General features: G+C 41.1%; 1 protein-coding gene across 1 annotated transcript in view; it reads right to left on the bottom strand.

Annotated features, from left to right (window-relative positions):
• LOC150082029 (rho guanine nucleotide exchange factor 17-like) overlaps positions 1-13,794 on the bottom strand; it is an 862,761-nt gene that overhangs the window by 152,054 nt on the left and 696,913 nt on the right. The window contains exon 18 of the mRNA XM_090380403.1: positions 13,571-13,696. Within this exon, the coding sequence (XP_090236529.1) occupies positions 13,571-13,696 (126 nt within the window). The remainder of the gene's footprint in view (positions 1-13,570; positions 13,697-13,794) is intronic.

Below are 13,794 nucleotides of genomic sequence, written 5' to 3'. Positions count from 1 at the left end.
ACAAGTTCTGGGAAATATTCAGAAAGGTAAAATTCCACATTATAAAAATCTAATTTACTGGCTCACTCCATCTGCCTGTACAGTTGTTCATTATACACATCACAGTTGCCTATAACCCGCTTCTACTCTTACTTTAGATTTTCCAGTGCTTGCCAAACTGATTCAACCCAAGGGGCTCACATCTGGTGTGTATGAGCTTGGCACACCCAGGGTCCTGAGCTGGATATATCATCATTCTTCTCTCTTTATTGGTGATTCCCTTCCTCTTCTGACTCTTGTTTTGTTTTCTCTCTCTCTCTCTCTCTCTCTCTCTCTCTCTCTCTCTCTCTCTCTCTCTCACACACACACACACACACACACACACACACACACACACACACACACACACACACACACACACACACACACACACACACACACACACACACACAATAATTCAGAAATTTTTTTTCAGCTGGTGCAGCATAAGCCTCAGGCTTCCTTGCAACCATAGGGCTAATAATAACATTTGCGCTGGCCACCCACATCATCCAGGTGCACTAACTTTGATTCTCTGTGCTTCTTAACCAAGAGTATTACTCCTTCACTCCTTCCTCTGCACATTTGAATTCTTCACATTCAAATTCTGCATTGCTCATATCTGAGTGGCACCTGTTTTCAATATTTCTATTATGGCTGCATTTGTTAACTTAACCATACTTAAAATGCATCAAATTTGTCTACTATATTCCTTGCATTAGTGTATAATTAACTGTTTTTGCTTTTAGTAACCCTAACATACCCCACGTATCTGCTTATAACATTATGGCACCTTGCATTTCAGGCTGCTGAGTGGACAGAAATCATGGGATATCTACCTAGTAATGAGTAGGCCTACCTTTCGCCCAGATAAGGGCAGTCACATGGCAAGGAATTGGGTCCACTAGTTCACGAAAGAGTTACACAGGTATTTCCATACATGCTTGCTGCACTGTTGTCCATTATTCCATCGCATTCCTGGGTGGAGGATCCAAAGCTCGAATGGACCTTTCCACACCAACCCAAAGAGGCTCCACAGGGTTCACGTATGGTGAACAGGAAGGCCATTCCATGGTGGTAAAATCTGCGGAATGCTCTTCAAACCACATTCTAGTCACCACGGCTCTGTGGGGAGGTGCACTGTCCTGCTGGAAGAGTCCGTTGCCCTGTGGGTGCACAATGAACATGAAGGGATGCAGACTGGACTGTTCAGAGATGCATTTAGAAGTACCAGAGGTCCCAATGTGTGTCAGTTGAACATGCCCCAGACCATTACCGGCCGTCCAATGCCTGAACAGTTCCTTTTTGACATGACCAGTGCATAGCTTCGTGTGGTTTCCACCAGATACGCACCCTCTCATCAGATCAAAATAACTGTAAACAGGACCCATTGGACCAGGTGACTTGTCTCCAATCATACTAGGTCCAGTGCCAAAGTTCTTTCCCCCAGTTGAGGTGTAGAGTCCTGTATCATGGTGTTAGCAATGGGACTCCAGTTGACTGGTGGCCCCAATAACCTATTGTGGCTGCTAATGATCGCCTGATGGTCTTGGTAGAGACATTTCTGGCACCTCCCTTGTTTAAGCCAGCGGTGATTTGGCCACTGGTTGGCTGAAACAATGTGAGGCAGACATCAATGGCAACATTCATCCACCACCTTGCTCTGCCTGCAATACTATCAATGATGTGATGTTATTCTGGAAATGGTTTATTCTCAATACACTCTTGATACTGTTAAATAAGGATAGTGCCATTTCTGTACTACTTCCGCAATAGTGACCAGGCCCCCACTATCAAAGTCGGTTAACTCACGTTTATCCATACTGACATTGAATTACTGTCTACGTGAATGTAATGATGCAGTGTACCTATATACCTGCCAAGCAGTGGGTTTGTCCACTAGCGAGAGGGGTGACAGCGTTGCAGGAACTGGGTATCCCATGAATTCTGTCCTTTCAGTGTATGTCCCAACAGAAGCAGCACAAAAATCACTTTCACTTCTGCCTATGGCTACTGTTAATTTATTAGTTTGTGTATCTTCTCAGGCCAGCATGTTTCCAAACCAAACACTGCCATCAACCATCAGAAAATATTCTTGCACCCCTTCTATTTAAGAATGTATATCCCATCCCTATAAAAACAGTGTTGCCTGTTAACAATCAGAAACCACACTGAGAAAAATTCTATCCCAGGAGCTTTGAACAATCTCATTAGGCTGCGATAATTGACAAGGATCTTATCATGTACTCTGTCCTGCACTTGTTCAGCAATTCTAAATCAAAAAAAGTCAAATATTTCACCTCTAGGGTTTAAGGAATGCAAAATTGGCAAAAAAGCTATAGAACTAGAAATATGTATTAAAAGTTCCAAATATATATATATATACATACAGGGTGTCTTAAAAATATTGGTACAAATGTTTAGGGGAGGTGGGTAACATCTAAAGGAATGTGAATCACATAGGAACCCATAACCGGAAACGTCAAGGGAAAGTAGTAGTAGAGGCACAAGAAGCAGAAATGACACAAAACAGTAATTAGTGGCAAACATTTTTTTGACATATTAACAATTGAGTACAAGATCGATGCATTTCATGATGTTACAACGGATGCTCTAAGGTTCCACTATGAGGCACGATGCATGCGTGACACTGACGCAGCATGGATTGGCGAACACACCTGGAGTTTCTTTGACAGTAGCAGCAGTGCAGACGAGTCTTGCCACGAGATCCATTTCCATCTCCACAGGTGATTCATACACGATAGATTTGAGGGCCCCCACAGAAAGAAATCAAGGCTCGATAAATCAGGTAAGTGTGGGGGTCAGGCAACAGGTCCACCCCGGCCAATCCATTGACATCCAAAATGCCTGTTCAAATGGTCACGAACACACCTTCCATAATGAGCAGGCACCCGTCATGTTGAAACCAAATGTTGCGTCTCACATTTGCTGGAACATCATCAAGTAACCCTGGTAGAACTTGTTCAAGAAAGATCCGATATTTAGCGGAGCTCATGCGGGATGGTAACAGGTATGGGCCGACTGAGCAGTCACCGACCATACCTGCCCACACATTTATTGCGAAGCGATGTTGTGCCGCATGGGGGCGCACACCGTGTGGGTTGTTGTGAGCCCACACATGAGCATTGTGCTGATTGAATAAGCCTTCCCAAGTGAAATAAGCCTCATCTGTGAACAAAACATAGGCTGGAAAATTCAAGTCTTGCTGAACACTTTCTTGGAGAAACCACTGCCCAAAAGCCACACGTGCAGGATGATCATGGGGGAGCAGTAACTGAACCCTTTGGAGATGAAAGGGGTGTAAGGAATTGTTGTGCCAGACACACTGTACACTGCATAAGGTATGTTCGTGTCAGACGGCACCTGGAATTTCTCCCATCTCCGCGTGTGTTTCCCTGTATCGAGGACAGTACACTGTCAAGCCAGAGACTTGAAAGTGTGTGGGTCGTGTCTGTGCAGTGTGATATGTTGTGCCCATTGTTTATCCGGCTTATTGGCCACCAGGCCTCTAGTGGGGCCCGACGTTGCCCATACCCTGCCACGTGGAGGCTAGCTGGGTGTATCCAGTATCACAACAATTTGCTCTGGCAGGTCCTGCCACCTAGTTTCCTGGGATTTCAGTGGCCAGGGCCTATTTAAAAAAAAAATAAATAAAATAAAATAAAATAAAAAGTTTATGCATTTAACATTAATGCTTAATGGGATTGCTGTTAGGAAATCGCTGGTTAGGGTTGAACACTAAAGAGATGTGTTAAAGGCCAAATAGGTCGGGCAAAATTTTGATGTTATTAAATTTAGACATGTAACGCTAGATAAAAGCTGATAGTGTTAGATATCTTAGAGATTTGCACAAAACCGGTAGAATTTAGACGTTGGTTATAATTTGGCGGCATTGTTAAGGGGTGTACTCGGTCGATTTAGTGAGAGAGATGGGGGGAGATTGAAGGCTGGGGAAGAAACAGATAGAAGAATAGGGACAGATAGAGTAGGCATCCCCAAAGAGGTCAGTGGAGACGAGCTCCACCAGGCAAAATATGGGGGGTAGGCAGGGAGGAGAGGAGACAGAGATCCGTCTCCTCCATTCCCTGCCTGGGGATGGGGTTTTAAAGGGAACCAGGTTAGAGTACCCAGTTCGGATCGCCAATGGCGTGTTGGCAGCAAAGCCGCAGAATGTCTTCGTCGGTGTCTTGTCCAAGGAGTGTCGAATCCGGTATGAAGATCCAGCTGCCCATCCCGCTCTGGGGGTGGGATATGTTAGCTGGCAGTGGGGAACCTACCAGGTTAAGGGGGGGGGACACACACATTTACTTCATTCGTAATGTGCATTCTCACTCTACTTGCATTATTTTTTATTTTTTTTTTATACTTTTTTCTTATTTTATAATTTTTTTATATATATATTTTTTTTTTTTTTTTTTATTTCACTCAACTCATTCATCTTTTTCTCACACACCAGAAGGGGATGCAATGATGGGTAGTATAAATTTAAATACTAATTAAAACCAGGGTTAGTGTGTACTTAACTTAGCATTTGTGGTTTGTGTTCTTTTCTCTCACGCTTGCACTTTTATTCATTCTTCTAGCTCTCATCTCATTTATTCGACTCTTTCTTTCTGCACTGCACTCTCTGGGCACCGCAACTTACTGTTATTCTTCAGTTGTGGTGCAGGCCTAGCCGCAAGGGTTTTTTTTTTTTTTTTTTTTGCAGGCCAGGGGAGAATGCAGTGATAGTGTTTATGTGGTTTGTAAATGTTTGTTGGTACAGTATGTATAAAGTAATGTAAGTTATTTTTAACTTTGTATTCTTTCGGCCAATTACATTTGCTCTTCTGCTCACTCCCATTCACTTTCTCTGCATGCATTCCCATCCCCCTCCCCTACATTGGTTTGGGGCCCCAGGTTCCTACACATGGTATGGTAGTCATGGGGAGTTTTGTTATGTCAGGTTGCAGAATACTGCTATCCTAACAGTTTTTAAGTCATCATCTGGGCGTGGTGGGAAACTTGGGCAATTTTACTATTGATTATTGTTTAATTGCTGGGGGGCTGAAATTGCTCTGCGCATTTCGAAAACTTTCTGTGTGAAAGATGTAAAAGCTTTATAATTTTGCTCTTCTATGATGAAGAAATGTTCTGTACACTGCAACGAGACACTCCTAAGGCAGAGGCAATGGCACATGTGCTGGTAGTACGATTATTCTTGACAGCATTCAACACACTTTCTTCCATGGCAGGAGTTCGCATCGAATGTGGTCTGCCCGCACTACTCCTGTTACCTCTAAATGACCCATAATCACACAAATTTTGATGCACACGCGCAAAGAAACGGTGGTCCGGTACATGTCTGTCTGCGAAGCATTCTCCATAAATTGTTGAGCGGCTCATCCATTGCCCTGTCCTAATCCATACACTAGGTGCATATCTACCAGCTCACAGTTCGTATATCGATGCATGCTCTTCGCGCGGCGACTACTGCATGAATTATTAAACCAAAAATTTTCCCTCTCGTGAACTGATGAACAGCACCATATACCGACTTATGTTGACATTTCTGGTTGTGGGTTCCTATGCGATTCACATTCCTTTAGATGATACCTACCTCCCCTAAACGTTTGTACCAATATTTTTGAGACACCCTGTGTGTGTGTGTGTGTGTGTGTGTGTGTGTGTGTGTGTGTGTGTGTGTGTGTGTGTTATGTTTGGAACTTTTAATAAATTTTTAACTGTACAATGTAAAAGATAATGAAAATAATTATGGAATTAAATGTTTATTGCATAAAACAGCGGTTCCCAGACTGTGCACCACGGATTATTTTAAATTTTCGAGGGAAACACAGCGATACTCGACATCCGTCGGACACCGCACGAACTACTAGCTCGAGGTAGTTCACAGTTTCAACATTTCTTATTAAGTTGTTTGGACCTAACTACTAAACGGAACTGTTAGGTATTTCTTTTGGTCTGGATGCGCCGTTAAAAAATTACTGAGACACTAAGGGTGCCGTGAACCAAGAAAGTTTGGGAACCTCTGACATAAAATAAACAATGAAGAAATGATTGTTGCGGAAATATTTGAACAGTGTTGACTTTCTCTTTTCATCAATCAATTTCCGATAGCCGACAACAATCTTCTCTGGGCCCTGGCGAAATAAATACCGCAGTGAACCTCAAACCTTTTGTTTGAGGTTCTATGCGATACGAAAGATTCCATCTAATTCTTTTACTGTTATCTCCTTCGTGGTAACATTTTCATCTGGCTCATTTAAAAATTTGAATTTTTATGCAAGTGTGCATTGACTTTATTAGCAGGAGACAAACAAGTAACACGTCTTCTTCCGACGGTTGATGGAACACACTGAGGCGGGCGGCAGGCAAACGTTTGTTTATTGACCGTACGACTCACGGTAAGCTTAATGTACAATTCAAATCTTTTTTAACTATCGCATAAAAAAAAAAAAAAAAAAGATTGTGTTAACTGGAAATTTACAGAGTAAAGTGAAAAGTGGTATAATTTTTCAAATAGCGTTAACTGAAAATCGTGTTAATCGAACTCGCGTTATGCGAGGCCTGGCTGTATATTTTAAAAATTCTTTATGGACATTCCAGAAGGTCAAGGACCAATTATAATATTTCCTATTGATTATTATATTCGATTAAATGTTTCCGTTTTGTGCAATGCGCTCGCGGAACGAATTAATCGCGTTAATGAGGCCAGCTTGTATATATATATATATATATATATATATATGTGTGTGTGTGTGTGTGTGTGTGTGTGTTTCTATACATACAGGATGATTCAGAAAGAATAGTAAATATTTAAGGAGGTTATATTATCGATTATTCTGAGTAAAAAAGTTCACATAAACGTGTGTCCAATTCTCAATGGATACGAAGATACAGATGTGGCCAAGAAGCAGTTATAACCTGACGCTATTTAGTGTTAGAAGTGCTGTTAAGAATGCCACACATCTTCACACATGCCGAATATGCCGATCTGGTGTTTGTCTACAGTTTTTGTGGTGGAAGTGCTACTACTGCACAGCGATACTCGACTTGTAGAGAATACTGCTGATGGTTTCCTAACCACATGATACTGGATTCAAGAGCATTTACACCAAATTGAGTGAGACTGGTACAGTTCCCAGTGCTCATGAACAAAATGTAGATGAAATAGACCACATTCTTCAGTCAGTAGAACATAGTCCTACTATTAGCACACAAAGAATTTCTACGCATATCAGTGTTCCACAGACAAGAGTATAGCGAACATTATATGAGCATGGCTTGTATCCATTTCACATACAGCTGGTGCAAAACCTTCAACCATGAGACGACGTCCAGTGATTGGAATTTTGTCGGTTGGTAAATGCTAATTGCCGATTAATTTCATTAATACTGTTCAGTGATGAAGCTACTTTCACCTGTGACAGTATCAACAACACCCGTAACTCTCATAGGTGGTCAAACAAAAATCCACATGCCACCATAGAAACAAATTTTTAACATCACTACTTTGTAAACGTGTGGTGCAGTTTCATTTACAATCAGTTGATTGGGCCTGTTGTGTTACAAAATTGTCTTACAGGGCCCATTTACCTAGAATTTCTGCAAAACGAACTTCTGCTACTATTGAAGAATGATCCCTTACAAGGATTGGTATGAACTTTCAGCATGACAGAGCTCCTACACATTATATCCGTCTGGTGATACAATATCTATATCGAACTTTCCCTGAAAAATGGATTGGCCACCAAGGTCTCGAAGACTTCACTCAGTTAGATTTTTGTTTTTGGAGATGGATGAAAAGGTGAATACAAGAGCCGAACTGCTTGCTCTCATTTTGGAATCTGCTGCCCTCATAAAGGAACACCAAAGCAACCTCAGAAGAACAACATATTACCAAAAGAGTTGCAAAGTGCATTGAGGTTGGCGGTGGGATTTTCAAACATTTATTGTGTTTGTTTGTTTGTTTGTTTGGTTGGGGATTTTTTTGGCGCATGGGCATCTATGGCCATAGTGCGCCATACATAGGTTAGTATTTCTGCTATTTCGTTATAGATCGAGGGTCAGGAGACTGATTTTTGACTAGCTAAAGGAGGTGGTATACATTGATCGCTTTGAGAAAAGTAAAAATCTTTGAGACATTTGTTTTATTGCCCAAAAGTGAAACAAGTGTTAGTGGGTCTTCAGTTGTGGCTGGAGTGAAGATATTCTGGCGTTCTATTGCAAATTTTGCGCATTCCACAAGGATATGTTTCACTGAAAGTACTGTTTTACAGTGATCACACTGGGGGTGATTCTCCCCTCTTAAAAGATAACCATGAGTAATATTAGTGTGACCTATTCGGAGACGAGCTAGTATTACCTCCTGTTGTCGAATTGCACTGAGGCTTGAAGGCCATTGCTCAAGTTTTGGCTTGATACTTCGAAGCTTATTTTCAAGTTGATTTTGCCATGTTGATTGCCACTGGTACATGCATTTTTCCTGTATTATTTGTCTATAATCGTGATGTGGAACTCTCCACTGTACATCAGGTGGTAAGTCGGCCGTTTTTGCGGCACTGTCCGCTAATTCATTTTCTGGAATTCCCATATGTCCTGGGACCCAACAGAAGTGTATGGTTTTTCCAAGTTCAGATAAGGTATATAAAGAGTTTGTTATTTCTTTAACGACAGGGTGGGTGATGTTCATGGTGTTTTCCAGGGCTTGAAGTGCACTTAGAGAATCAGAGAATATTATGCTGCTTTCAATATTGGAGGACTCGATATGCTTCAGTGCAACCTGAATTGCCATTAGTTCAGCAGAAAAGATACTGAACTCATGTGGCAGTTTGTAGGCTAATGTTATGTTCGGGAAAACTGCGGCGATTCCAACGTGGGTGTCATTCTTTGACCCATCTGTATGAACTACAATGAAGTTTGGAAACTGCTCCACCACTGCATGGTACAATTGCAAAAAATTTTCTTTATTTAGTGCAGATTTATCCCATTTATGAAGGTATTTATCACATAAAGGTGGAGTAATTCTCCACGGTGGAAGGAGTAGTGGAGGGGTACTTGTGATATTATCAAAACTCAGATTAAGTTCTTCTAGAAGATGTCTTATTCTTATACCTAACGGTCTGTTAGCAGTAAGGCGGTTATGGTATAACCTGCTGTGTTGGGGAGTGAAAAGTAATTCCCAATTTGGGTGTTCGGGCATAGATCTAATTTTATATGCATAGCGTAATATAAGTTGTTGCCTTCTGATAGAGAGAGGGGGTTCGTGAGCTTCGGCATATAGACTATGTGTTGGTGACGTACGATATGCTCCTAGAGCAATGCGTATTGCACTATGATGGAGAGGATCAAGCCAGCGAAGGACACTAGGCCTTGCTGAGCTATATACTGGGGCCCCGTAATCAAGTTTTGATCTTATTAAAGATCTGTATAGCCGTAATAAGGTAAGGCGATCAGCTCCCCACTTTGTTGCTGAGAGAACCCGGATGATATTTAATTTTTGTTGGCAGGATGTTCTTAGTCTTTTAATATGTTCCAGGAAGGTAAGTTTATGATCTAAGGTGATTCCTAAGAATCGTATGCTGGGTTGAACTGCTATTGGTTTTCCGTTCAGTTGTAGTTCCGGGTGTAGGTGCAATTTACGTTGTCGGCAAAAATGGATACACAACGTTTTTTGAGAACAAAGCTGAAAACCATTGGTTTGTGCCCATGTACTGATCTTATTTATTGCCCCTTGTAATTGTCTCTCGATCGTATTCATGTTTTTCGCATGGCAAGAAATACTAAGGTCATCTACGAACAGTGCCTTATCAATAGTGTTCGGAAGTTGTTCAGCAATGGTGTTTATCACAATTATAAAGAGTGTAGCGCTGAGTACAGAGCCCTGGGGAACTCCTTCTTCCTGAAAAAATAGTTTGGACAGCGAAGTTTTAAATCGAACCTGGAAAGTTCTCTTGTCTAGGAAGTTGCGTATGAAAATCGGGAGATGGCCCCGAAGTCCATGGCGATGTAGCTCACGGAGTATTCCATACTTCCACGTGGAATCATAGGCCTTGCTGATGTCAAAGCAAACCATTACATGGTGTTCCGATCTAAGGAATGCATTCCGAATGGAATTCTCTAGTTTTACTAGTATATCTAGTGTTGATCTGTTCTGTCGAATGCCGAATTGTGCAGAATTTAAGAGATTGAAATTTTCCAGGTACCATATCAGTCGACGGTTCACCATCTTTTCCAGAATTTTGCAAAGGCAACTGGTCAAAGCAATGGGTCTATAGCTAGTAGGGTTTGTCGGGTCTTTTCCAGGTTTAAGGAATGCAAGGACTGTAGCGTGGTGCCATTGCTCAGGGAATGTGTCTTCCCGGTAGAGCCTATTGAACAGATCAAGAAGTGACTGCAGTGATTCAGCACTTAGTTCCTGTATCATTGAATAATGGATATTATCTGGTCCTACAGCGCTACGCCTAGATGTTGACAAGGCTCTATGTAGTTCGTGGATAGTGAATGGTAAGTTATATTGTTCTTCTGCTTTTGAAGAAAAGTTTAACTTTTGTTTTTCTGAATTTGCTTTGAATCTTCTGAAGGCTGGTATGTAACTTTCTGTTGCTGATGTTTTGGCAAAAGTTTCTCCTAGTATATTGGCAATTTGGGCGGGGTCAGAAATGTTCTGCCCTCTCCATTCCATGATAGGCTGAGGTGTCGTTTGATATTTACCACTCATTTTCCTGATTGTTTTCCAAATTTTGTGTGTGGGAGTTGCTTGATTGATGGTTGAAGTGAAGCGAATCCAAGCGGCCTTTTTATTACTGCGTCTAACATACCTGGCTCTTGCTCTAACGCGTTTAAACTGAATGAGATTAGCTGTGGTTGGATAGCGCCTAAAAGTATTCCAAGCTTTATTTTGATCTCTTTTTGCTGCACGGCATTCGTCATTCCACCATATTTTTGGGTGTACAGGTAATTTTGAGGAGGATTTTGGTATAGCTTGTCCTGCTGCGTGTAGTATAGTTTTTGTGACATACTCAACCGCTTCCTTGGTTGGGGATTTTTGTATAATTTCAGGGTCCACTTTAGCTAATTTTTTATACATCTCCCAGTCTGCTTTATCAATTAGCCACCGAGGAATTCTAGTAAGTTGATAAGAGGGTTTATTTACTAATTCAATTGTAATGGGAAAGTGATCACTATGCAGTGGATCATTGTTTGCCGTCCACTTTAGAGTAGGATACAAACTTGCAGAACAGATAGACAGGTCTATTGCAGTATATGTTCCAGAAGGAAGGTGAACGTAAGTAGGTGAGCCGTCATTTAGAAGGAGAAGGTTGTTATCATCTAAACATTTTTCAATTAGTTTTCCTCTTTGGTCAATATTGTTGTTACCCCATAGTGTGTGATGACCATTTAAGTCTCCCAGAATGAGGAAAGGTGTGGGGAGTTGAGCTATGAGGTTGTTTAGATCATTTTGTTGGATGGGATAGCTTGGTGGAATATATAAGGAGCAGATTGTAATATGGATGTCAGCAGCTACACGGACCGCTATTGCCTCGAGAGGAGAGTTTAGTAAGACCTGTTTGACAGGAACAAATGGGTTTGTTATAACAGCTACTCCACCATGTGCAGTATTTTGATCAGTTCTATCTTTTCTAAAGATATTGTAATAAGACAGTTTTGGTGTGTCTTGAGGTTTGAAATATGTCTCTTGGAGGCAGAGACATATTGGTGTGTATTTAGAGATAAGGTCGTATAGGTCATTAATATTGGCACGGAAACCACGACAATTCCATTGAATTATTGTGTTCATTGTTTATCTCTAGTTAGACTTTCCGAGCGTTTTCTTGGTGCTGAGGTTCTCTGTTTTTCACTCTTGTTTTTGTCTTTCTTTCGAAAGTAGGGCCTTTCTGTTTCCATGTCTTCTTCTACAAAAATGTGTAGGACCGGGTCATCTGGGGGTATTTCCTTAGTATCCATTTCCTGTTGGTGAGTAGTTACGATTTGTTTTTCTTTGTGCCCTTCATCCGGGGAGTGGTGATTTTCGATTGGTACAGAAATAGGCGTATTGACTGCCTGAGTTTCAGTTGTATTGAACAGTGTTTTTACATAGTTCGAGAAAGACTCTTTTGGGGGTACTGTTAGATCAGTTTGCGATGCGGTTGATTGGAATTTTTTGGTGATTTGAGCATACGTAGATCTATTTGCAAGGTTTGGTGGTGAGATATTTCGCTTAGCTTCTTGATAGGACACGTTATGATTGGTTTTATAAATCTGAATAAGTTTCTCAGTTTTCCAGCGTTCACATGTTCTAGCGTAAGCGGGATGATCTTTTTTGCAGTTTGGGCATATCGGTTGGGGTGCAGTACAGGCTTCGCAGTTGTGATCAACTGACCCGCACTTTGCACAAGCAGGAGTTCCCCGGCAAGCTGTCTGGGAATGTCCGTACTTCTGGCATCGGAAACACCGTAGGGGATTTGGAATATAAGGTCTGACATTACAGACGAGATATCCAGCCTTAATGGATGCTGGGCGATGTGGTGTATTAAAGGTCAAAATGAGATTACGTGTAGGAGTCAGAACTCCTTCTTTTCTGGTGGAAATTCTCTTGACCTGTATAACGCCTTCTTCTTTAAGTTCTTCAAGCATCTCCTCTTCGGATACATCTATTAAATCCCAATCAGAAATCACTCCTTTAGAGGTGTTCAGTGATCTGTGGGGTGTCACAGTAACTGGTATTCCAGCAAAGAGATTAATATTCAAGAGTCGCTCTGAGTGTTTACTATTAGAGGTCTCGATCAGAATATCTCCTGACCTAAGTCTTTTTACAGACTTAGGAGTTCCAGCTCTGCTTTCTAATTCCTTCTGTACCCTAAATGGCGAGATTTTGCCAATTGCATTTTCACCAGTTGAGTGCATGATCAGGAAAGCTGGAGTAGGATAGATGTCAGAGTCAGTTTTCTGCCGTTTTGAAGTTCCTGCAATAGAACTGTCTTTCTTTTTTGTTGACTGGGGTGCATCTGGCAGCCCAGATAAGTCAGAGTTTGATTTACTCATGACGTGCTCTTTTTGGCCCCGGGAGATTACCTTTTTCTCCCAGGTTACCAGCCCCGCCACGTGGAGGCAAGAGCGGTGCCGCCTAGTGACCCAAGCGAAGTGAAGGTTAGTATTAACGAAAAATAAAAAAGGGGGTTAAAGAAAGGTACTTTCCTTTCTGGGTTATATAATATAAGAGATCTATTCAATTATAATGCTCAAGAGTTAACGGACTTGCGAAACTCAGGAGAAACGTATATACAGTAAAGCGTATCAGATAATCACTATGAAAAGGCGCTGTGGTCACTAATATCGCTTGGCACTCGGGGCCATTTATTGTGAACTGAAAGAAAAACTGTCAATTATTTGTGTTTTGTATCATTCAAAAAGTCAATAAATACACACAATAAGTAATTTATCGTTCTTTAAATGACAGGGGTTTCTAACATAGTGGTATATATATATATATATGTAGAATATATTTTAAAAAATATGTCTGAATTCTTACCTGTCTAACTGGATATTACCATTATTGGCTCTCTGTTCTTCCTCCTGTTCAGCTTCTTCTACCTCTATACTTACGCCCATACTATTTTCTAATAAAACAGAACGCCGTCTAGAAAACAACTGATATCTGAAATATATTTTCAAAAGAATTACAATTCTTACTTTGACATAATAATATATTTTAAGTCAAAAACATTCACAAATAAAATTACTGCTAAATCACTT

The sequence above is a fragment of the Mastigoproctus giganteus genome, chromosome 8 (assembly GCF_048544385.1).
Source record: "Mastigoproctus giganteus isolate SK-2022 chromosome 8, ASM4854438v1, whole genome shotgun sequence".
NCBI classification, from domain to species: Eukaryota; Metazoa; Arthropoda; class Arachnida; order Uropygi; family Thelyphonidae; genus Mastigoproctus; species Mastigoproctus giganteus.
Note: the sequence above shows the minus strand (reverse complement) of the source record. Positions and strands in the feature narration are given on the sequence as shown.